The 26,319-nt window shown below is 42.9% G+C and overlaps 1 protein-coding gene across 1 annotated transcript; it reads left to right on the top strand.

Moving 5' to 3' along the window:
• The first annotated feature begins 375 nt into the window (after positions 1 to 375).
• Positions 376 to 26,271, top strand: LOC135988372 (ADP-ribosyl cyclase/cyclic ADP-ribose hydrolase 1-like). Its single transcript, XM_065634291.1, has 8 exons — positions 376 to 614; positions 15,699 to 15,828; positions 16,480 to 16,615; positions 17,407 to 17,489; positions 19,186 to 19,262; positions 19,957 to 20,049; positions 22,229 to 22,315; positions 24,233 to 26,271. The coding sequence occupies exons 1-8, from the start codon at positions 376 to 378 to the stop codon at positions 24,312 to 24,314; spliced, it is 927 nt and encodes a 308-aa protein (XP_065490363.1). The 3' UTR covers positions 24,315 to 26,271.
• Positions 26,272 to 26,319: the final 48 nt, after the last annotated feature.

The following is a 26,319-nucleotide window of genomic DNA, read 5'->3' as shown; positions in this document are numbered from 1 at the left end:
GCTGCCCCCCGAGCGCCTGCTGCCCCCGCAGCGCCTGCTGCCCCCCGAGCGGCTGCTGCCCCCCGCAGCGGCTGCTGCCCCCCGAGCGGCTGCTGCCCCCGGAGCGCCTGCTGCCCTCCGAGCGCCTGCTGCCCTCCGAGCGCCTGCTGCCCCCGCAGCGGCTGCTGCCCCCCGGAGCGGCTGCTGCCCCCAGAGCGGCTCCCCCGGGCCGGCCGGTGACCGGGGGCGGGCGGGGGCTCAGCCCGGCCTCTCTCCCTCCCTCCCGGGCGGCCGGCGGGGCTGTGCCGGGGGCGGGGAGGCGCAGGGGGCCAGGCTGCAGAGCTGTTTTCCCCGGCGGCGGGAGCGCAGCTGCCGCTGCCCCTCCGCGGCCCCGGGATGCCGTTCCGGCCGGGCTCTGCCCGGGCGCGGCAGCGCAGCGTGCTGCTGGTGGGGAGCGCCGTGCTGCTGGCTGCCCTCGTCCTGGCCGTCGTGCTGGCCTCCCTCCTGACGCACGAGAAGCAAGAGGTCGGTCCCAAAATGATGAAGTGGAAGGACAGAGGGACCACGAAGAACCTGCGAGAAGTTATCCTGGGAAGATGCTATAGCTACGTGATGGCGCGGTACCCTGAGCTGGGGTGAGTAGCGGTCCTGGTTGTGCATCAGGTGTATAAAGTGAACAGCAGAGAGTTGGATCTCACCTCCCCGCAGCTGCATCCACTGGGTTTGTGGCAGAGCGAAATCAGGGGAGTAAGACCCCTGTTCTGGAGCAAAATGTACAAACTCAGACTGCAACTGCGGGTGTCCAACTGGTGGGGTTTTTTTTCAAGTGTAAATAATACTAATCCTAGGTCAAAACTCAATCATAAATACATTTTGCAACTTCCTTAAAGCCAGCTAGAATAAAAACTAAAAGGTTTTAGAATGTAGGCTTGAAAGCAAGTCTCTGCAAAGCCGATCTGCTAAAAATCCTGTAACACGCGATGCTGCATTCACATAACCAAAATTGCACAGGAGGGAGGAAAAGGAGAGAGTGCAACACAGATTTATAGGACAGACAAAATTATTAGGAAAGCATTGAGAAATATCTTAGGGTTATCCAAACCAGATGTTTTTAGCATGTGGGAAAGAGTTTGCGATGAGCACAGACAGCTGGCACAGAGGGGTACAGATGGTTCTCAGGGCCAGCACAGCTCTCCTGGGCAAAACCTTCACCCAGTGGTGGTCCCTGCTCAGCCCATGGCAGCAGGTAGGGCAGCAGCACCCTGAGCAGCCCACCACTCCGCCCTTGCAGAAGAGGATTCCCTGGGCCCAGGTCAGCAATATAGTATTATGCCTGAGAACTGATTTTCTGATCCCTTCGCCACAGAGTCCCTGCAGGTACTGGGAACACCCAGCCCCTCTGGACAGGACCCAGAGCAGCCAGAATCTCCCAGCAGGGACCCAGCCATCACTTCTGTGGTACCAGCCACCCTATTTTGTGTCCACAGTAAGCCTCTGGCAGACTTTTCCATCACTCTGGGCTGAGTGCCATAGGGCTGCCACACACCTCGGCCAGGTGACAGAACCATCTTTGTCTTCAAAAAGCCATTGCCACCTCTTGTTTTCATGGCATTGAGCTGATGGGAACAAAGCCGTACATAGTTTCTTTCATTTGGACTTCTCTTGGCCTTGAATGTCTGGTGCTGTACGAAAAAGCTGATTTACAGCATTTGAAGGGAAATGTGCACATGGAAAATAATGTCCTGAGCATGCAGAGGTTTAAGCGCATGCTTTACATTAAACAACTAAATGGGTTTAGTGAAGGGAAGGGTGTTTCTCTTACAAATAAAATGAAAAAGCTCCTGAAGCTTTTGCAAGATCACGTGCATGTTTCTAGAAGCACACATTAATTTATTAAAGAGGTATACACTCAATATTTATATCTTTAAGTATTTTGAACAACCTTTATTGCTTACGTTTGTTTCATTCAAATTGCGGTGCTGAAGAGGTAAAAACAACTTTTGTGTGAATGTGTGTCCAGCTACTGTCACGTATGTTTTTTCATAACACAGTCTGAGTCTGAACTGGGAATAATTTATTTAAGCAATTATTTCAAGGACACTTTTAAAAAAAATCACAAACCTGTGATCATAAGTTTTCAAAAAAGTTTGTTTTTACAAGACTTAACATTTTGTGCTATTCTTAATCCAGCAGTATAGCTGGATAGCTTCATGACAGTGTGCTTGCTTACTTTCAGACAAAATGACTTCAGTATAGTAGGAGTCTTTTTTGTTTTATTTTATTTAGGAGACAATTTTTTCTGAGACAGAGAGCACTGAAAAAGGAAAAATATACTTGTTTACATACACCTGAAATATTCAGGAAGTTCCTGAACAGAGAAATAAACGTAGGTCCTTTTCTGGGAATACAGCCTGAGATGCCTCATTTCTGATCCTGCTGAGCTCGGTGCAGTTTGTCGTGTACCCAACTGCTTCTGTCACTGGCACTTTCTGATAATGAAGTGGGTGCCTTTAGGACACATCAGAGAGCCCTGTATCTTTCATCCCACGCTCTTTCATCATTAATGTGGGCCTTCGATGTTGCATAGTGTGAGATCTTTGGTGCACTTAATCAAAGAAAAGGAGTAGGAACAGTGAAGTGCAGGAACTCAGGCAAGTTTATGAGCTGAGCAAGCTGTGTTCTATACTCAGCCAGGACTTTTGTAGCCATTACTCCCACCATAGGAACCTCACTGCCGTGGTTAGAAATCTGCTGATTTCCTCGTAAATTTGTCTATAGTCTGTTCTTGCCCTTTTAATCTTACACAAACATGCACATTTGTTTAAAAAGCTCCACTTTAAGTAAACTCCTGGAAATTTCCTCATGTCTTTACTTTTTTTTGTATCAGAGCCAACGTCTTTGACAATATTTTTCATTTTTATTTTTAAATGGCAATCTGTTCTACCGCGGTCCGTGGTAGTTAGTGTGACTTCTACATTTTGAAGTGCTGTATTTCAAATTGGAATAGCTGGCTGGTGTTGGAAAAAAGGTGGATTGTAGATATATGAATATGGACTTTATAGCATTTCTAGATATCAGAGATGGATTTAACAAGGGCCAGAAATATACATCCCCCATTTAGCTCTGCTTTTGCAACTGCAAGCTCTAAATCGTGTAAGAAGGCCAGGGATGTGCTAACGTACACCTTCACCATCATGGCTACTTTAATCCTAGCGGATACCCCCTTGTGCCCTTCCTCATCTCACTGGAGCCCCGGATACAGTCAGCATGCTCCAGTCACATTCAGGTCTTTTCTGATACGAACTGTGGGTTGAACACAAGCCCAGTGAGGCCACTGGAAAGATGTTGCTGCCTGCAGTTGAGTTTTGTAAGCACCTCATACGATCAGATTTTATCCTGCTGATTCACTTATTCTCAAAAATCATAAAAACGTTCAGGTGCTATATTGAACTTGCTCGCTAAAGAACAATTCTGAGGTACTGTATTCAGCACCCGCTGATAATAGATTTGTTTAACTGCCTGTGTGTGATACAGCCTTGGGTTTTATTTCTGCTGCTGGCTCGATAACTCTCATCATTTGTACATATAGAGTTTTCTCTGTTAGTCTTCCTGCCTAGAACTGTCTTCATGCCGAAGTTGAGGAGAAACAAGCAGGAATACCAAATGCCTCAAATAATGCGTTTGCATTATTAGCCTCATTTTTAGGAAAAGATGCAGATGCTATAGCAGGAAGCTTTGGAGGTTTTGTTCCCTGCACACACAGTTGCACATCTAGATACACACATTAAAGATCAGTATTTCTTTTCGACTTCCCAGGAAAATACTGGCTGCTGCCAGAAGACAGGGCTACTATAAAGCAATAGTTTGTCACCACTCAATAGTTTTGGAGTTTTGGTGTGGGTTTTTTGGTGGTGGTGGTTGTGTTTGTTTGGTTGGTTTTTTTTCCCCAACATTAACAAAAGCTGCAAGTTCTGCTTACACTAGTCTTGCAAAAATCCCATACTCATCAACCGTGGCCATTGGTATGTATTGTAGTTTTGTCTGAATAAAGGCCAAAGGCAGTTTGGGCTGAAGGAAGGATTTGACCGCAAAGTACTTCGTCTCCTCTTTCCCAGTGACACGAACACCCTCTTGTGGCCAACGCAACCCTCGCGATTCTCATACTCCAGCTCTCAGGCATCGCAAATTTACAAGAATTTATCCCCTCCCTCTCTCGGAGGAGAGAAGCACGCTGGGGTACACAGAGCTGCACACCCTGCAGCACCAGCTTGTGCTGGGCCAGATGCTTCAGAAGGTTAGTGCTGGTCAACACCAGGTGTGGTGACCTGAGAACTTACCCGTCACGCAGAGCGTGTTGTGATGATGGTCTTGCACCTCGATGCCTGCTGGGGGAGAACAGGTGGTAACAGATGTAGCATGAAACCTGTTGATTACGAAGTTACCTGGTTTAGTTTTCCTCTTCACCACATCTGAATTGTCAGGCCAAGGTCAGGTGTGATCAGCACTTTGTTACCTGGGGAAGGAGAGAGGAGAAGACACCTGAAAGGAGATCACAGACACTGATCCTCGAAATGCAAACAATACTGCTTTTTCAGTCTAGAGATAAACTCATCTTACATTTGCAGCTCAAGAGATTTTCCATTCCCAAATAATGACTGCTCTCCCTCCAGATCTGCAGTTGCTTCTGTCTCTGATTCACCCAAGCTAAGCCAAGCCTGCAAGGACCCACTATTCAAAAGTGGCTGAAGTCAAACCAGCTTATTTTTTGTCTAACCTCCGCCAATGAGAAAGCATCAAGGATGCAGACAGGGAGCCAACTCAGTAATGTATATGACTTTCCAGGCCCAGAAATCCCATTGTGTCTAAGAAGTGCAAAAACCCACTGATGAAGGTGCAAGGTGTAGAACTTCCCTATGTTTTTCATGCAATGTTGTGTGGACACACAAGATATATTTCCCCCTTAAACACAATTGGATCAACTAATGTTGTTTTTATAGTTAGTAGGAAATTCCTGTTATAACAAATTTTAACAGTCTGTAGTTCCATGAAATTTAGTAAAAGCTGGTACATGTCCAGGAGAGCTTTGTCTTCTGACTGCATGATCATGATGTATTTTGCCTTTCCATTCCTTTGCAACCTGTGGAGATGGACATACATTTTGTCAAAAAGAACATATGGAACATGATTTTGTGTGAGATACTATTGCACTTAACAGCATTTCTTCCAGAAAGAAACCTGGGGTTTCTTGCATGCTTACTTTTGCATTTTGCCTTTGTGCTTTGCTAGGCATTTTTAATTTGATTTCCTTGTATTTGTTCACTGATAGTTAACACTTTAATATCAAGCACGGCACTAAACAACAGCCATGATTTGATTCAGTGTCACAAAAATCTTGTGGTTTGTTTTTATATAACCATGACATTATACTGAAACTTACCTGAGATTTGCGGTTTCGTTGAGGAAATATGCTTCACATAAGAGAAACCTTTATTGAATCACAGTCTTCTGAAGTGTATGGTGTTACTATCTAACGCTAATGCATTAGCATCCTATTAGAGTGCACTGCGGACTTCTAAAGCTTTTCAATTTAATATATACAAAACTGCAAAGGATTTAGCTTTTCTTTATTTTTAAAATTATGCTTTCTAAAAAAATATATAATTGTTACACCATCTTTTTTGGTTCCAGAGGAAATAAATGGCTCTATTTTTACTATCTGTGGAAAAAGACATGGAGTCCAGCTGGACAAGCTGAACGTGAGCCACCAATGTGCCCTCGTGGCAAAGGCCAATGGTGTCTTGGGCTGCATGAGGGGAAGTGTTGGCAGGAGATGGAGGGAGATGATTCTTCCCCTCTGCTCAGCACTGGTGAGACACATCTGGAGTGCTGGTCCAGTGCTGGGTTCCCCAGTGCAAGGGAGTCAGGGACTTGCTTGCAGCATGTCTAGGGAAGGGCCATGAAAATGACTGAAGTGTCTGACATAAATCGAGAGGCTGAGAGAGCTGGGACTGTCCAGCCTGGAGAAGAGAAGGCTCACGGGGGTTCTTATCAGTGTGTATAAATACCAGATGGGGGGAGTAAAGAAGAGAGAGAGACAGGCTTTTCTCAGTGGTATCCAGCTGCAGGACAAGAGGCAATGGGCACTGATTAAAATACAGGGAATTCCATTTGAACATAAGACAAAAAACTGTGAAGCTGACCAAAGGGCCAAACAGGATGCCTGGAGAGTTTGCAGAGGTTCCATCCTTGCAGATATTCAAAACCAGACTGCACGTGGCCATGAGCAACCTTCTTGGAGCCAAGCGTTGGACTAGATGATCTCCAGAGGTGCCTTCCTATTCTTCTAGTTCTTAGAAAATGCTTTTAGACTTAAAAGAGGTCCCCTGGGTAACTAGGTAGGACAAACAGTGATGTGGAAATGTTTTGTCTCATCTGCAGTTGCAGTAGTGTTGATATCTGTTGCTACTTTTGGGTTGTCTCTCAGTATTAAGATGGGCACTGTATCATCATAGTAATACACTGCTTATTAAAATGCCCAAGTCAGAACATCTGTTACGTGCTTCTCCTCCCTACTTCGTGTGCTGATGTGTTGGCTTCCATACCTTTTCTGTGTTAGCTTTTGTTATGTGGAACATGCATAACTCTGTTTTTCATTTCTTCTGTCCTTCAATATTTACAACAAGGTTTTCTTTTACTATTGTTTTCCCCTAACTTGTATATGAGTGGTTTTGACTGTTCTTGTAATTTCTTGGTAACTAATATATAATAATTTTAAATGTTAACAATTGTTTTAGTGTTAGGCAAAAGAACACTTCCATTGAAATATGCCGTACTGAGCTTTAACAGGCAACTGGAATATAATATTTAGTAGGCACAAATCGACAGTTATTAGGACTTTAGGATTTAGAGGCAGGTCTACTGGTTCTATAGTTGATCCTTCAAATGAGTCCTCATGCTTTTTGAGGCTAATTTCCATCACTATTCTGGGTTGTAAGATAGGGTTCTATTGTCATCTCTTTCAAGACAAATTTCATTAGAAAGAATTAATTTTCTCTTCATCAAGAGGCAAGTTCATATGGCAGTGGCTAGCTGTCATTTATTTGTTCTTGAGATAATTATTTGCCAACATATTAATTTCTGCTCTTCTGGGTATAAGCATCAATGCTAGACTGTGAAAGGCCATCCAAATCTGTGCAAAGTTCATCCTCAGTTCTGCACAGAAAAATTACCCTCCCAGGTTGTAACTCCACTGACAACAGCAACCTGAAATCTGAGAGTGCCCTGCAAATGTAACACCTCAGAGCGCTGTGGGGAAATGTAGCTTTCCTTGTCCACAGGGACAGGAGGAATAGATCCTTTAACCCCAAAGGGTCAAATGAAAATCTCTGTCAAGTGTCCAAGGGTAAAAACAGATACTAAACATGCATCCCAGGAGATGACACCAAAATAAGTTATTAGCAAGGAGCTCACTCACAGTCGTAGTAAATCTCCCATCTGTTCCCTTCTCCTTGTCTTGCTGACAGATACCACCCTTGAAGCAGGGACTTCTCCTGACTTACTGCATTTATGCCACATCTCAGCGGTTTTAGTTCTATAAAAAACCACAATGTACTGTAAATTCGTGTTATGGGGAAAAAAAAAACCTACAGCAGCATTAAGCCATTGAGTGGTTCCCTGGTATAGCATACTTTTGTTTAGATCATTGCTAATAGAAGTGTTTTTCCAAGTTTAATATTAAAAATAAAACAATACTAAAAATACACCTTCTAATCAAGGGGTAGGATGCCAGCTTAAATTTGTGCCCTCTGTATCTGTTGATGGCATGGCCTTTGCTTGCAAGCTTTAACTGTAGAGCAACTATGACCCGCTGTCAAAATGCAGTCCAGGTGAGATTTCGGCCCTTCTAGAGGCTGCATCCCACTTACAGATCATCACTGAAAACACCATCTGCTTAAGCAGCTTGTTTTTTCACCCAGGAAAGCCAAAATCCAGCCAGCAAAAAAAAATCTGCATATGTAGATAAACTCCTCACTGGTTTATAGCTGCCACCTCTTGGCTCAGCCCTTCCCAGAAGGGTGAAAGGCTTAGTGTTCTCCTGGAGCACTGAATCTCAACTCACATAAAATCCTCCAGGGGCTATAAACCAAAGCCACAAGTACATCTGCCCTTAAAGCCTTCTCATTCCTGTCAAGGATGAAGCACCGGTGTGACAAGGAGCTGTCATTTGTTCCAGGTCATTCCTCGTGCAGGAACATATAAAGACCTGAGGTACACCCAGCAGAAATCTCACCTTGTACTTCTTTTTCCAGACCTCCAGATTCCCCATCTCTGCTGTAAGGAATTCAGTTGCTCTGGCTACAGGCATCCTTTCCAGAAGTCATCTTTCTCTGAGGCAGAGTTTTTGATTTCTGTCTTCATCCCTAGTCAGTTCCTCTGACGCTTTCTGTATTGGCTTTTGAACTATTTAATTAACTGAGAGTAATACTTGCAAAATCAAGCTGCCAAAAAAATCAAGTATGTCATTCTCATATTGAAAAAAAATCAGTTACCATAAATGTTAATGGTGGCAGATGCTTTGCAATAATTAAACTAAGTGGGTAGTGAGAGGCTAGTGCTTGTTGAAGACATTGAGACTGACAGTTCTTCCATGATTTTTTTCCCTTCATCACTTCCCTCGGTAATTTTCCCCCTCTCTATTATCCTAATGTTAAAAGCAGCAGGCAGTGGTCTCCTCAAATCCTCAGCGATGACAGCGTATTGGGTGACCTCTCCTAATTCACATTTGTCTGATTTCTGCACAAAGATATCTGATGGGAGATTTTAGGTGCTAGAAGAACAGGAACAAAGCTGATCTGTTGTGCCCACATACCCATTTTCTGACTCAGGGGTCAAGAGCTGGGTCGGGCCATCACCCGACGTGAAGAACCGCACACCTTTTGGGGTTGACCTCAGCTGCTGCTCCTGAGCAGTCCCTCTCCCGCATGATGGCAGTGTTCTCCTTGCCTTCATCTGCTCCAAGGGACTGCGGAGAAGTCCAACCACAGCTGTCTGGGCTGGGCTGGGCAGCGCCTCCAAAAAAGCTGCTCCACGGCAGCAGTGAGACATGGCAAGGCTGGAGGAAGGGAACAGCAGAAGGAAAACCGGAAACATTTAGGGTAAAAATGGTAGCAAAAGGATTCTGGGTTACAGGGAGCTTCCTCTCAGCACAGACATAAAGGTTATGTTCATTGCATATTTTTGACCACATATCTACTCATAAACTGGCATGAAAAAAACAAATTGAATATGGATGTATAAATTACACCGCTGCCTACAGCCATCACAGTTTACCTAAAAGAGGCAGATAAACTGACACACAGGTGAAGATGGGTCTGTTAGGCACAGAAATATTGCTACACCATTTAAATCCTTTGATACGCATTCTGCTTCTCAAAGGTCTGAGCTTTGACGGGTGAAGACAATACCTTAGACTTCACACCAGCTGTGTGAATTGGTCTTATGCCTTTAAGGAGCTTTGTTATAACCACAGACTCCTCACTGACTTTTTAAAGAGTGCTTAGGTGCATATCTGCATTACTCTTTTGGCTAATGAGCAAACGAGAAGGATTTTCTTATATAAATTGCGGCTCCTGGTGAGGTTTGATCCCTGCAAAGGCCAGTTACATTAAGGGCTCAGGGGACTGTTTCCAGCTCTAACTTCAGAACCTCACCACAGAGCCACAATTACAATCTCAGTGTGACCTGCAGACATTGTCACGTTTTAGAAAGAAAACTCAGGACCCTGGAAAAGTGGTGGTTGACTGCAGGGGAGACCACATCTCACCAAGGGAGTGTCTCTGCCTGGCAGAGTGATCTGAAAAACATGGACAGAGAAGATTGAGTTCTCCAGGACAAAGCCTGGAAGTTATTTTTCACTTATAAATTTAAAATGGGTTCCATACTTGAAAGACCTCTCTCAAATTTCCAAGTAAATAAACTAGAGGCAACACAGCCCGAGGAAACACTGCCCTTCTTAAGATGTTTTTAGCATCCAGTGTCTGTCCAGTGCTGAACTGAAAGCAAGATATTGTTCATGGTGTAACTGAAATCAGCAGGGATGAAACTTATCCTTGATATTATACCAATTAAATCAGTTTAAACTGGGGATGAGTTTGCTACATCATATCCACTTAAAGAAAAAAAAAATTACAAAGTAAAGAAAAATAATCCGTATTAATAGTGATTTTCCAGGTAGCTCAATGCCATCCCATACCTTTAAGTGAAAAGATGCTCTTTCAAGGTTAGCCAGACCAGTGTACTGATATGCAAGAGATAATGGTGCAGAAGCTGTCCATTTTTCTAACATGCACATTAAAGTTTGGCTGCTAGGATAGCTGCTAATGGAAATATTCTTGGCCCCAGCTTCTGTTTGATAGATTAATGTGACATTCATATAAAAAGTAAATGGATAGAAATACTCAAATTCATTGGAAAATGCAACTTGTACCCAAATGTAAGGACAAATGCAGGATATGCTTTGCAGTATATATAACATTCAGATTTAATAAGGAAATGTAGTTTTAACGGTTATTTGTCTCCCAGCCTTTATTCAATGCTCTGCTGAGGGTGGGATATAGTCTCTGTCTCCAAAAGGTCATAAGGCAAGTTCTGCAACCTCACTTTCCAGAGAAAGGGTTGCAGGTTCCGTTCTTGAGTTTACAGCAGGTTTCACAGTGTTCCTTCTAAGTCTGCGAGTTATTATTTCACATTTACCAGCATTTTCCAAACTCTTTTCATTAAAAGAAAAGTTTGCAAAAATTAAACATAAAATTAGAGTGTACTTGTAATTGAATTTAGATTAACAAAGTTAGCCTCAAAGGAAGAAATCCATTATGCATAAAGATACAATATTTGCAGATATGATGCGGAATTACTATGCAACCCAAAACATACAAACAAAAACCAGAGAAGGAGAGCACATGAGCCCCGCAGCAGTGTGGTACATAAGCGTGTTCACCGTGGACTCCTGTGTCTGAATTAGATAAGTTTAATTAGCTGGTAGACTGGTGATCTCTTTCGCAAGAAAGAAAATGAAATGAGCCCATTTTGCGACTGAGAACTTCCAAATGAGAAGAGACCCGCCTTAAGAGCACAGTTTGTTTCTCAGGCATTTTTTTGGCAAGGCAGATGTACTTGTTTCAACCTGAAACTGTTCTTGCTGGAATTTTTAGCATACCAAGTGCCAGCAAACTTATACTACAGCAGACTACAGCAAATGTCTTCCCTTACGTCTGCTCAGTGTGTGTTAAATGTGGCACACGGGACACATATTTTCTTGTGGTGCTGGAGAAAGGGACAGGTGAAACTTTATTAGTTGTGTATATCTCAACAGCCAGGCTAGAAAGACTAGCATAGCTTCCTGGAGCTGGGATGAGCAAGTCCTAAAGTCTTCTCACTGCTTATTTTTTCCTATATCAACCAAAATCACAGTTCTGTGAGACTGATAATCTCTTTGAGATGTGAAGCAAAACCTGTATATCAGAGAAATGCTTTCCAATGGAGAAATCAATGAATTATTTTTATTCAGTCATAAAAATATACAAGTTGATAGGTGAGGACAGCAAAAATGAAATATTGTTTAGCTTTTATATGCATTTTTTTACATTAAAGATCTGTGTTTTGACTTCTAAAGCAATGCTGAAATTGCCCGGTTTCTATAAAAGCCCATCTTCATGCCTTATCATTCTTCTGTGTGGTACAACTAAAAGTATCATACTGATTACCAGCTACAGAAGAGCTTCCCCCATTTGAAGGCTGATCCCTACCACTTCTAAGTCATTAAACATACAGTCTTGCTCAGCTCTTCCAGGACAGTGGATAAAGACTCTTCTCTCAGATATAAGTGACATCCATGCACATCATCAAGTGTTGAGCTTGGTCTTGAAATGCTATAAAACTGATGCTTTGAATTTGTGACGCAGTGAGCTGTCTCGGTAGGATCGTGAATCAGCTGGAGGGTTGTTGGTTTGTGCTTCTCATGGCCGTGACTTGAGTCCAGCAGTGGAAGTGCTTTGTACTGTGTCTGTCACTTACTGCTCTGTTTTGGAAATTAAAAAAACCAGATATTTTTAATGATTCCTTGAAAAATATTTTGCCTTCTAAGACTAAGCTTTACAATTCTGCAATATGAAAGGATAAATTACCATGTAACCAGCTGTCACCTGTGGCTGTTAACACTGTTACATATAACAGATTTCAGGAGTAGTTTATATGTGTATATAAAAAAAAGTGTCCTGCCAGAAGGACAAATCATTTGACAGATTAGAAAGTGTGAGCCATATAAATGTCTGTGAGATGTAAACCTATAAATTCTCTTTGTGATACTGTTGACTGTGCAAAGCAAAGGGGACAGCTGCCTATTCTGTAATGTCATCCCTTAATCAGCAGGAGCCCTCTATTTCAGCTGATTCAGTGTGGTCATGTTGTAATCCTATGTGGCAGGGAGAGGTATTTACAACTTCCCAACTCTTAATGAAGTACCAAATTTGGGACAGTGGTCTCTGTGCATTATTTACACAGTTTGGAGCCAGACAAAGCCTCCTCCAGCAGAAAATTTAATACACCCAAGTTAAATTCTGCTAAGTAAAACACATGAATACTCCCTGACATAGTGCAACAGCAAAGCAGTGACTGCGCTCCCTAGAGCATCTGCAGTTTGGCTTCTTATTTCTACAGTGACTGTAACTGAAAGTGCATTTAGGTTCCTGCATAAAAGACAACAGCCCAGTAAAAAATCATTGTTATTAGTCTTTACTTACCTGGAGGTAAATTTGGTTCTTATGAACAAGAGGTGTGGTCCCTAACACAGCTGGGGCCGCCCCTGTGACAGACTGGCATGGCAAGAAATGAAATTCGGCATCTTGAATACTGTGTTAAGTTTTGGGCCTCTCACTATAGGAAAGACATTGAGGTACCAGAGAGAGTGCAGAGGAGGCGACGAAGCTGGTGAGGGGCCTGGAGCACAAGTGTGATGAGGAGCGGCCGAGGGAGCTGGGGCTGTTTGGCCTGGAGAACAGGAGGCTGAGGGGAGACCTGATCGCTGTCTGCAACTGCCTGAAAGGAGGGTGTAGCGTGGAGGGGGTTGGTCTCTACTCCCAAGTAACAAGTGATAGGACAAGAGGAAATGGCCGCAAGTTGCACCAGGGAAGCTTTAGATTGGATATGAGGAAAAAATTCTTCATGGAAAGGGTTGTTGGGCATTGGAACAGGCTGCCCAGGGAAACGGTGGCAGCACCACCCCTGGAGGTGTTTAAAAGGCGTTTACACGAGGTTCTTAAGGACATGGTTTAGAGCTAGAGATAGGTGATGGTTGGACTCTATGATCTTGAGGGTCTCTTCCAACTGAAATGATTCTATGATTCTATGTGGCCAGAGCTGCCCTGGTTGGCCATACAGCCGGACACCCTCCCTTGTCCCTGTCCTCAGGCCCTGTCCTCATTTCAAGCAGCACTGCACACCGGCAATACCCAAGCTCGTTTTGAATCAGCAAGGTCAGGCTGTGGGATATTTGCAGCCCAGGTAGAGCTCTGCAGCATAATGTACTTGGCTGCCCCAAGACTGAGAGATGAGGATGTATCCACCATAGACCCTTCACAGACGGGGACTGGAAGAAGCTGGGGCATGGAAACCTGCTGTAGTAACCACCTGGGTAGTTTGACCTCCCAATAACCAATATAGATAATGCTAAGTTAGATTTGTTACTGCGTAAATAATGGCAGAAAGAAAGGAAAGGCAGGGACATCTTGCCATGAATTGCCTGGTCCTTCCCGGTATGATACTGGGCTGGGGCCCTGTAGTGTGTCTGATAGAGGCTTTCCCTCTAGTATGTGGTGCTTCCAAGTGATCTTGCTTTCTTCTAGACACAGATAGAGACGAGTCTGGCCTTCTCATTATTTAATGTTTATTTTCTGTAAAACTTAGGAAGGGAAGGAAAAGAGTTTATCTACAGGCAGTGAGGAAAGAGATAGAAGCTGACAGGTTCTGGGTCCAGGAGTTTAGACATGGCCTGTGTGAAACAAACAGCTCAACTCTGCATTCCAGTTTGCCCCTCTGATGCTCAAATGGGCACTCAATAGAGATCTTGATCAAGTTCTGTAGCAGAAATGAGATCAGACAACTGTAGGGAAGATTAACTTGAAAACGCTTGGAAATTTTCAATTATTTACTACTGTTTTTCTTAATCTCTTTAGGTCTATTTTTAAGACTAATCGAATTCCACATCCTACCTGTTACCGAGTACCAGCTGATATAAAGCCTGCAGCTGTATGTCTGTCATGTACTAATTGATCAGTGCTGTTTTTATAGTACTCTGAAGGCATTAGCTTCTTCACAGAAGACAAAGTCCATTCTTCAAAGGGCTTTTAGTGGGAACACACTGGGAGGTGATTGCAAACAGTGAAGAAAGAATGGATGAGTCAAAGACAGTCACAATAGCTCCATTCAGACATGCAGACAGCAGGATAATGCAGTCAGCGTTTTAAATTTACATAGAAATAGGGAAGAGAAGGATGCAAAATCACTGGATTACTGTCACAGCTGTAAGGAGAGGGGCAAGCTTTCCAAGAGGCCTGAAACTGCCGGAGCGTGAAGAGGAAGGGAAGTGCATCCACAGGGGACAGCCCTGAAAACAGATACTAGACAGACAATAATTACCAATTATCTTAATGAGAAGTTTTCATTCATTAACTCAAGTACAAGAACACATGTTCTGAGCCATCCCAAACCTTATTATAGGCTGCAGTTTCAGGAAGGGAGCATGGCACTACTTCAGCAAAGAGATGAAATTGCTTGCTCGCACAGTGCAACACATTTCCTCCTGGTAGTAAGAAAGGAGCCCTGCTTCTGTCAGCAGAGAGGAACTTTATTTCCGAGGCTGACAAAGCAGCAGGTTAAGAAACAAATGTAGGCTGAGGTGATAGGGTTGTGTTGTGGCATGAAGCAGTTCCCCTCGTAAATTTAGAGGAGTTCCTCAGACTCACACCAGTGAGAGCAAGAGGGCCAGGACCTGTAACGTGGTGGAGGATCAGGAGACTGAAAAAACCAAGCACCTGATTTGGATCTCAGTTACATGTGTGCAAATCACTTGTGGCTCCAGTGAAGTCAATAGCTGCAAATTACTGCATAAATGAAAGTAATATCAGCTCCAAAACTGCCAGACCTCTGCTTTTGTTTTAGATAAAATTATAGGTATTATTTCTGTGGAGTCGAATGCTCCGCAGGGAGACACATGAGCATATTTTTAAGCTCACTGTACCTGAGGAGGCAGTATCCTTCAGCCATATTTTTGAAATGTACAAGCTATGTTCTGCCACATTTTCTTCTCATGACTTGGTATGAATCAAGAAATTTGAAATCAAGAAAGCAAGAAATTTGATCTTCTGGTTACGTGATATCAATGCTGCTCTTTTTAAGGAACAGAAGCAGAGGGCATTCCGATATTGCAATTATCAGTAATTTAAAATGCAGGAGAAATAGTGATATTAGAACTTCTCATTCCTCAGTTTATACTCAATTTGCTGAAGATACTCTGCATTTTGTAGTGGATAATGTATTTTGGTGTTTGAGCATAGTGGGAACTCTTGTAATGTCTGATCATACTGGTTGACCACAACAGAAGGACATACTTTCACAGTCATAAATACTCGTAAATACTAATCAACTATGTTTAAATTTTTCAACAGTGATAAGGATTGCCTAAAAATATGGGAATCATTAAAACAGGCGTTCATTTACAAGAATCCCTGTAATATTACGTCAGAGGATTATGAGCCTTTAATGGAGTTAGCGACTCATCCTATACCCTGTAACAAGGTAACCGTACAATGCACAAGTAAGATTGTTTTGGAGCGACATGTCTGTGCAGTGCTCTGGGTGATGGATCTTGTCTGTAATGACTGTGAGTGTCTGTAGTTTGATGAGGATGATATTTTGCTCTTGGGCTTACTGCAGTAGCATGATCACCTTTGGACCCCAGTGACCCTGTTCATTCTCTGTCGCTGGAAATTGTCCCTGTGTGAGGCTTGCCCCAAAACTCAGTACCGGGGTTGTGCCGGTGAAGTGATGGAGATGCCCCTGTTCCCTGAGCATATAGCGCTCTGTGAGGAGCACGCTGTCACACCTTTAGAGGGACCTGCTTCCAAAAAGCTGCTCTTCCATGTGCAGCTCAAAAGCACACAACAAATTAGGTATATATCCTGTGAGATCTAGCCAAAACCTTTCTTTCTAAATGCTTTACAGGCTGAACACGTCCATTTCCACAAAAAATAACTGCCCCCAAATATTTTGGAAATGGGAGCGTGGGCTGCAGAGATAAGAACTGACCCACTGAAGTGAACTTGCAGCCTCTCAATAAAAACTAGAACTCCTTCATTATCAGGAAAAACTTTTGTTTTTCTCCAGGAAGACTTCCTGACCAGCTCTAATATAATTATCACTTATTAGACATTGTACCTTATTTCACAGTCACTGCTTTGGAGCAAGACAAGTGACCTTGTTCATCGTTATACAAAATCCAACCAAAATTTCCTTACCTTGGAGGACACCTTGTTGGGTTATATGGCTGATAGGGTTTCATGGTGTGGAGACCCCTCTGACCCAGGTAATAAGTCATATTTTTTGCAGCACAGATATGAGCACTGGAATTCCAGATTATTATTTTGTCTTGTATATCTAGACCTAAACACAACCACTCAATCCTTTTCACATATTATTGTAATTTAGTTTAAAACCATAACTGTATTTCTGTCCCACATTATAGAAGACTGAAAATAATACTTAGTTCTCAGGTTAATTTAAAAACCACGACTTTGACTGTTACTAAAATACCAAGTTGCTGCTTGGACTAATGGTCACTTCTAGTCCTCCTTATCTAGACTATGTGCTTCTGTCCTGTGACTTCTGTGGGACAAAGTGAAAAACAAGAATGCCATTCAAATAGCTCTTGGCCATAGGCCAAAGTGACAGGTTGGCCTGTAGGCATCCTGGGGCTATTGCTGCTGCATGGCTCCTGGGTTGGTGCTTAAGGCTAGCAACCTCTAAACTGGGCTGGAATTACCGAAAATGTTGGGCGAAGTTTAATTTCTCAATGCAATCGGATAGTATTTGTCAAGAGCCAACCTGTTTCGCACATTTAGGACTATATGTTCTCCTTTCTCAGTTTTCTGAAATGGTTTGCATACAGGGCCTGCAGCTGCATCCCTGAAATGTAGGTGAGCAAACAGGAACACTTTGAACACATGCAAAGCCTCCTAGAGGCCTTTCTTCATGTAGCCCTCCTGCTTTGGTGGGAGGAAATCTTTTTGCAATCATTAATCAGCTCTCAAAGCCATATAAACATTGCAACAATATTCATTCTAACCCTGTCTATTCTATAAACATATTTTTTCTCAGGAATCAACTATGAGTCTTGTCCAAAACGAAGTGAATGTGAGAGCAACCCTAGCTCTGTATTCTGGAAAATGGCATCCAAGCTGGTAAGATCTAGAATAAATCTTTCCGAATCCAAGAATATTGAAAGGCACTAAGTTCCTGGCACTGCCAAAAATGTGAGTTTGCAGATTGGACTTTAAACATGGAATAGTAAAAGTTCATATCAGCTTTAGCTTCAGGTGCTAAAAATCAGGGTGTTAGAAATGTTTATTTCCATGGTGCCATATTTTCTGTACAATATTTAATGTCGCTGTAGTTTGGACATTCTTATTTGTGGACAGAAACTGTGTGCCACCACCTCAATTAAATCACAGGACTGAAACATTCTGAAATGTTTCAGGCAAAAATTCGCCTTAGCATGTTAATGATGAGAGCAGTGCCCAAATCGGCACAGAAATTTTCCAGGCAGCTGAGAATCCCCTTTTACCTTCCCGGCATAAACTTGAAGAGCATGTCCTCCCACAACGGGATCTGGCAGGGTTTCTGCGATGTACACACCCGTCTGCAGGTGCCAAGTCCCGTCAGATGACTGAGACCCTGCCAGTCTGGGTTAAGCGGTTATCCTGGCTTTGTTGAATCAGCACTTTACAGAAAAAACTACAAGAAAAAACTGCTCCCCTGAATCAGTTTAATTTTACATGTCTCTCAAGACTTCACCCTTGATATGACTGTGAGTAGATAACTGCCCAGGTGGAAAACAAGCATTCCTCTGTGCTTGAGCTCTCATGTACATAAGAAAAAGTCTACTCACCGTAAAAAAAATGTTTTCTGGGGAAACTAGTGTACATAAATTTTCCAAGTTCAAAACAGTTTCTGTGGTCTCATTAATCCCCTCAGTTCCAGAGTCTGTGGGGATAAATCGCCATACAGAGCCAGGCTTGCTCGACTGCAGGCTTTCTAGTCTGAATAAATTTAGGATCTACTAAAACTCATGCTTATTACATTAGAAAGTTACACATAATGAAACTTCCCTGCAGTTTCACAGCTCTTGAGATCTGAGTTTGAGCCACATTGTTTAGATGTAAGAGGACTTGGAAGATTTGAGAAGTACAGTCACCTGTGTTAGCTTTTCAAAAATTCTTTGTCTTACCAAAGGATTACAGATCTAGAGTGGGTAATTTATGTTGCAGTCTTTAAATATTTGGACATAAGTTTTAAAGAATAAAAGAGTAGTGATTAGGTGATCCAGTAGTTTAAAAGTCAAACCAAACAAAACTCAATGATGAGTTTTGCTAAAACCACTGGGGAGAAAAATCCCAAGCCACAAGAGAACACAGAGCATGAGTCACAAGGTAAAGAATGCATGATGGTTTATGTATCCTTAAACTAGTGGTAGCTCTGCTCTGGCTCGTCCTCACTGCCTGAGTTAAAGAAATTTGAGGATTATTCCAAGTTACTACAGCCCCATCAGACAGCTGTAGCTGCTGAGGCTCTGGAAAGCCCTGTAAATACAGAAAACAGCAGTGATAGCAAAATTGCTATACCCATCCTGGCAACCTCAGACTGCCAGCTCATAGCTAGCTAATGCAGTTTTATCACAGTTTATCACAGACCCATAGCCTTTAGAGGCTTTTTTTTTTTTTCTTTCACTGAAATGTTGTGCAAAAATATGGCCACATCCTCTACTTGTTTAAGTCAGTTCTAGTGACATCAAAGAAATTACAGTAATTTCTACTAGCCCCGAGTCTGACCTGGCATTGCAAGTAGTGTCAGAGCATAATGTCCATTTGTTTTGTTCAGTTTGCAGAAGCAGCATGTGGTGTGGTTCAAGTGATGCTCAATGGGTCAGTAGAAGCTGGAGCTTTCAGAAGCAGCAGGTATTCACTCAACATGTTATCAACCATGTTTCTGTGGGGCCTGCATGCTGGTGAACGTGTCTTTGCCAGTGCAGAATTAATTTTGGTAAACTCATATAGGGGTCTAAACCACTGGCTGTTATAGAGCTGATGATTCACTAAACTTCTTCTGTACAGTGACTGTAACTGAAATCCTTCAGAGGGTATGAGGGTGGGGTATCCAGTATGCTCTTACTGCACAAAGTAACTTTATTATTACAGTTTATTTATTCATTACACATGAATGGTGTGTTTCTAACTGTTCATGGAGCTGACTGGATTTTAGCCATCCAGACTGTGCTTCCTTGGGTTACCTGGCTGGAAGTGCAGCCTTGAATAATATTGAGAGATGAAGATTATGCTGGCTGGGGGAACAGCCATGTTAGTTTCCCTCACACCAAACGAAATCATCAGCCAATAAACTGAACAAGGGAAAAGGCACTAAAGATGGAAAACTTCAGCTTGTTTCAGTCTGCAGACAGTTTCAAAAGTTCTCATGAAAGTGAAATAAGAATTGGGAGGAAATATTTTACCATAAGGCAATTAAATAGTCTATGAAAATCCATTGGCAAAATAATGTTCTTTCACTGAAAATAAAAGCAGAACTAATAAGTGCTCTGCATGTCTTTCTCAGATAACTAGGAATGTTTTGCTTTTTCATGTTCATTTCTTACAGCATCTTTGGAAGTATTGAGATCTTTAACCTAAATCCAGATAAAGTCACTGAAGTACACATCTGGCTTATGCATGACATCGGTGGGCCTCAAAGGTAAGTCACGCCAGAACAAAACAACCAGCAGTGTGTCAAAGGCAGATGGCACAGCTCAGTTTTGATGAGTGACTGTCTAAGAGTGACACTGTCTTAAACCTGCTCACAAAACCTGCTCTACGTTCACTCTCCTAGCTGCTTACTTTAATGGAAAGAATTACATTTGTACTGTTGTTTTCTTTAGCATTTTTTGTAGGTACTGCTGAACAGTTGTAACTAAGACAAAGATATTTTCCTTGCTTTCAAGAGGTCCCATGACCTTTAAATTCCCTCCAACCTCACTGAGCTCTACAGACCTTTATTTTGGGTGCAGCACCAAAGTCACAGAGCAGGCTACGTTTGCAAGAGTGAAATGCTGGAAAACATGTTTGTTAACAGGAATAGTATAATTGTGCTGAGCAGAACAATTTTTGATAAAATAATTTCAAATGCTGGAACAGCTTTTCTAGAAAGGTTGTGGAGTCTCCATCTGTGGACATACTCAAAACCCAACTAGGTCCTGGGCAACCCGCTCTAGCTGATATTGGTTGGAGGAGATGATCTCATGCAGTACCTTCCAACCTGAATGATTCTGTGATTTTTAATAACAAATCTGTAGTGTTAAGGCTTACCATGGAATTACTGATACTAGAACAGTGACCTCAAATCACACCTGAGCCTTTCTGAGTGACCTTTTTCATCCCGATCAGATCCATCTGCAGATCTATCCCATTTCAAGCACCGAGCGTGAGGGTCAGTGCCTTAGACCCCTATCTGCAGAGCTGGTGCTGTGGTTCTGGTGTTCTAATGCACTGCTGTGGTTTCTCTGGTTCCTAAGGAACCCTGTGGCAGGGGCAGCAGCTGTGATGCTGTGGGTCAGGAAGCTGGCTGTGATGGTGCAGTGCAGCTCAGGAATGTGTGGACCCAGCAGAGCCCCTTGCTCAGACAGCCTCACCATCTGACACAGACCAGCTCCAGTGTTGCAGCCCATCCCCTAGCCCAGACACCCAGAAATGTCTCTTTGCCACACAAGCTGACATCTATATCACAGCTCATACGCAGGCATCTGTCCTGAGGTCAGCATGCCAGACCTATTCTTGTGGCCCATTGCATAGAGGTTTGCTGAAGGGAAAGACATCGAATAATCCCTGCTTTATCTCCCCCAGACACGGCACTTTATCCTTTCTGCCATCAGAAAAGCCATCATGTTCCTCCTCAACAGGTTCAACAACCTGGTGCCCTGCCAGCCTTCTTGACATATCCTCCCTGGGTGCCAAGTTCACAGCAGTTTCCTTTTTATTTTCTACTTACTTCCAAAGAGAAACAGAGAGCATTGCTCTAATAATATGTACACCTTTATTTTCTGATTTGTATTCCATGTTGAATCACTGATAACATCTGGCAAGTCTAGTGAAGAAAGAAGAGCTAGCTCTGCTTTCTGCTAATACCATGTGTTAGGAACTGGATTTGCCCCAATATTGTATTGTTGCTCTGATGTGTGTCCTATACTTGGACCAGGAGATGATTTTTATCCCGAGGTAACAAGTCTTTTGCAGTATCTCTGCATCTATGACATTTGTCAATCCTCTTACTACAGCTCTGGGGCTCCTTGGGCTGTTTCAAGCAAATTACGCATAAAGATCTCAAAGGTATGACATTGCTACATGCTTCATGAAACCATTAGCTGGATGGAAACAAAATACATAAGTTAGGGCTCCTACCAACAGAAGAGTGGTTGAAACAGTCCCTTGTCGAAATAGACTAATAGCAGCCACAGACTGAATTGAACAGAAAGGAGCTCATAGTCTGCTTCCTACCATGTTTTCTATCTTCTTCCTCCTCTCTCATGTCCTACCTGGGACTTAGCTGCTGGTTTTCATGATTGGCCCTTTGTCATCACACAGAGGGCTTGATCCCTTTGTTCTTCCACAGATTTGAATGAGCCTTATATCATGTTCCTGTGGATGGGGACAACCAGCAGCTCTGGAGCAGTTCTAGAGCACATTGAACTGTGAATGGAACCAAGTTATTTCTCACACATATCTTCCTGCACAAAGTTCTTGAGCAAGATGTACAGCACATTAGCAAACAAGCTTTTAAAGAGTCTTATCTGAAATAAAGCAAAGTGTCATAGTGTGGAATTTAGCTGAGCTTCTTGTACAAACATGGAACACAAGTAATGAAAGACTTTTCTCTCCAGTGAATCCTGCTCAGGTCATTCCATAAAGAGGTTGAAAAGCATCTTAGAAGAGCGAAACTTTAAGATCACCTGTGTGGACAATTACAGGTAATTACCTGCTCTTATTGGTGACAACTTGCTCACATAAAACCAATATTGCATCTCCCTCTAGACTTGTAGGTTTAGAGCAAGCTAGAGCAGCCTCCTGTCTTCTTGCCATCACATCCCTTGGCTGTGGCTGTGTGCTTCTCAGGGGCTTCCACTCGCACTGCAGACCTCGTGTTGGTGGGGTCTGGGGCTTGGTCTCTGCCCTGCACTTCCCCTTGAGCATGTTCAGGTGCCTTCAGGGAAGGAGCAATCCAGCCTCCTTCAACAGATTTTCGTTTGACCAGGCTTTTACTTACAATAATCAGAACTGAATAGGCAGCTTTCCTCCCTGCTGCATGTCAAGGATGGTCCTTACTTCCTTCGCTACAGTTTGAGCTTACTTTTTGTCCAGCTGCTTTGTCAGAGAGTGAAGCACCACACGTGATAAGCATTACTAATTACTAATTACTGTAATTCACCATTGTCAGGAGAGAAAAACAGGAGTCTGGGAAACAGCAGCCCAAGTTCTGACTTGCCTGAAGTCTCTGTCTGCCTGCTGAGGAGATACAAAAACCTGAGGTCCTTTATACCTCTGTGTGGGTTCAGGGACCACAAAGAGCAAAAGTGTCCTTTAGTAACATTAGAAAAGCAGCAAAGGTTCAATATTACCCATATCTTATCTGTCAGAAACAGCTTTTCGGAGTGAAGAACTCGTACTTGGATAAAAACATTTCCAAAGTAAGCAAACGTTTCTATAAACTACTGAGTTCATGACATTTGTTTTAAATAAGGAAAAGTTGGTCTGCAAAGGAGACAAATTCCCTATCTAGTGATAGGACTTTAGTCCTGAAGGCAGAGCAATATATTCTTGTTTAGTCATTGCTGAACATGGTTAATGGGTTCTCCATGGATTGTAAAAAAATAATACTGGTATGGTACATAAATCTGCCAAATTGTAATGCTCATGCACTCGCTTTCCCTTTGGGTAAATGCAGCCTTTAACCAATACTCCCAGGACCTGTAAGCGGGTACAGATTATTTCAGCCTATGATGAAATAAGCTAACGGGCAAGGGAGGAAGGGGAAATAGGTGGTAGCTTAGATCCCTCGTGGTTCAGCACAAGGAGAAACCCCTGACACATCAGGAAGGGTTGTTGACACACTTGTTGCTGTGACTCACAACTCGCTTCTGAAGATAGAATAACAAGTAGAGCTTTTTGTCAGAGCTCAAGTAACACATAGATAAACAACTGTGTAGACTAACACAGACAATTAATTTTGCTATTTTATATAAAGAGCAATAATAATATAAGCAATTTACATGTGCAGTAAAACTCTTCAGGATAGGCCATGTAAGTTAGCTTCACTCCTCCAAAGCTGTGTAGGTCAACATCAGCTGAGCTTCTGGCTTTTCATACCATGTAGCAATTGATGCTGATCATTTTTTCTTGCTTTTGTCCATGTCAGCAGTGTATTCCAGAAGTAACTCAAAAAATAGATTCACTGGATGTACTTCTAGCAAAAAAATCTAATAATGTCTGACACTGTTAGGAACAGCTTTACATTGTAGCAATAGAGGTTACCACTGAGTAAGCAAGACGGTGAACTTCCAGCATGGCAGTAACTCCATAGTCTGTGCAAGAGATCTGAATTCTTTTCCATAATTATTTTTGTTATCTCAGCATAGCTGACATGCTGTGAGTTCACAGCCTACTTTATTTCATACTCACTTGCTCTTGTCCCTAGCCCCTATAAACACCAAAGTTATCTTTCTGCAGCAAGATCTAAAAAAAGTTATCCTAATAAAAGACATCCACTTGGTAAGCAGAGATGTAACATGCACTTTGACTTTCATGTTGCATTTAGTAACTGTGGAGTTATTCTATTGTACTTGCAAAGTGGTTACCCAATATATATTTGGTTTTGTGTTTTATCACAGGCCAGTTCAGCTCCTTCAGTGTGTGCATAACCCTGACCACACAGACTGCAGACTTTGCACCAACACCACGGCAACCCCATGAAACAGAGTCCTCCGCACTACTGAAGACTCTCATTATTTGTGTGTAAAGCTGGAAAAGATGTGGCTACATAGCTTAGGGTGATAAATAGTAGTGTGGTGTGTACAGAGTCCATAACCAGAAATCCTTGCTGTGATACTAACAGCCCAATAGCAGGAGATGATACTTTAGCTGTGATTACTGTACACACACGCACACAAACATACTATTTCAGAGGGGCGGTGTGCATGTTCAGTGGCTGAGGGCAGATGCTTTGCCCTGGTTTACTCCCTCCTGTGCTGCTCCCCTGGTGCTCAGAGACTCCAAGCAAGGCCCTGGGGTGTGCACAGAGAGGAAAGAGACTTCCCAGCAGAGGCAGAAACTGCCTGGATCAGTGCTCGGCTTCCTTCCTGCTGGAAGTCTGCATGGGAAATGACTGTAGCATGCCATGCTCTCCCTGCATCTCAGTGCAATATCCCCCAGAGGGGAACATTGCCCAGTGGCACATGGTATAAACCATGTTTTTCCCAGGGACTGTGGCACCTCTGAGCAGGTAAAGCAAGTGATGGAAGAGGCAGAGTGGTTCTTACCTTTTAATGGGCATCGCAGTAAGTGGAAGTGACTGGTAGAGAAATGGCCAAGCCGAGCCAAGAAAAGACCAGAAACCGCTGAGAGCATTGCCAGCATCTGTAGAACAGGTCGAGTGTGTAGCTGGGGAGAGAAAATAGCAAGAGTGACTCAGACAACCCCATTAAAATCCTGCTGGAAACACCACTGCAGTTCAGATTACATTTTATTCTTAATATAGCAGTAAGGATAAGCCTTCCAACTCTCATAAAAGGTCCCTGAGGCCACAGCTTGGCCACCCACTGGAATAGAGACAAACATCAAAAGGTTGCTACAATGAGAAGTCTCTCTTGACCTCCATTTCCGAGGTGAAAGGTGATGCCTCGCGGTGTATAATTCACAGGCATGGACATGCTGTAGCACACTGAAACTGCAGGTTTCATTGATTTCCACTTTGCCGGTCTCATATGCCTATTCAAGTGCAGTGTTTATAACAAAATAAAGACTGGAGGCCAGCTTGCGGCCTTGGCTGTAGTGCCTTTGTGCAGTGCCATTGACACTAAGAGAACAGAACTGGCTTTACTACAGATATACTCCTAGGTGTTGCAGTGACATTGTAACCAGCAATTGCCAATCCCTTAGGCAGACTGAGGTTTCCATGATCCCACAGGCAGAAGGTTGTAATGCTGTATGTCTTAGTGACTACCCAGAAGATGAAGCATCCTTATGGAACTATACAAGCTGCTGTGATTTTGGGCATCTCTGGATAAACGTTTGCTTTGTAATACACAGTCCTGCACTGAGCATAGCTGGACCAAACCCATGACCTCACCCATAATGTTTACATTAAGTGAAATGTATTTTTATTTGCACTCTGTTATGTAACTGCCTAGATGCATCAATGCAGACATATACCAATACTTTCAAATAGGTTATTTGTGACTATAGGTCAAGCGTTTGTGCTCACTTTTATACCTCTTGTTTTAATACAAAACGTTGACTGCAAAACAGAGATCTATAATAAAATTGCTCATGGTGAACGTTAATTCAGTTTCACATTCTACTTAATCTCAGATTGAACATGAAAATAAGCCACTTCCTAAAAATAACTCAGAAATTCATTCAACATACGGAAGTCCACATATTCCCATGCAGGAAGCAGAGGAAGGTCACAGTGTCTGTTCTCCTCGGACTGTGATCTCGCTACCTCACTCTCCATCTTGTACAGAGAAGTCATCGTCTTTGTAGGTAGATGGAAGTGAAACATCCTGTGCCTTTTCAACACAGACATCCAAATATGTATGTTGTTCTCAGCCATATTAGTTAAGAAAGATGACCGTTTTTATCAGCGGTTACGTAGTAAAATGTTAAGAAGCAAATCTGTGGTTTTTGAAAGCTGAGGTGCACAAGTAATACAGGCAACCATGCTGGAGTAAATGACAGCCTTGTAACAGGTGGTCTT

This window comes from Caloenas nicobarica, chromosome 4 (genome assembly GCF_036013445.1).
Source record: "Caloenas nicobarica isolate bCalNic1 chromosome 4, bCalNic1.hap1, whole genome shotgun sequence".
NCBI lineage: Eukaryota > Metazoa > Chordata > Aves > Columbiformes > Columbidae > Caloenas > Caloenas nicobarica.
Note: the sequence above shows the minus strand (reverse complement) of the source record. Positions and strands in the feature narration are given on the sequence as shown.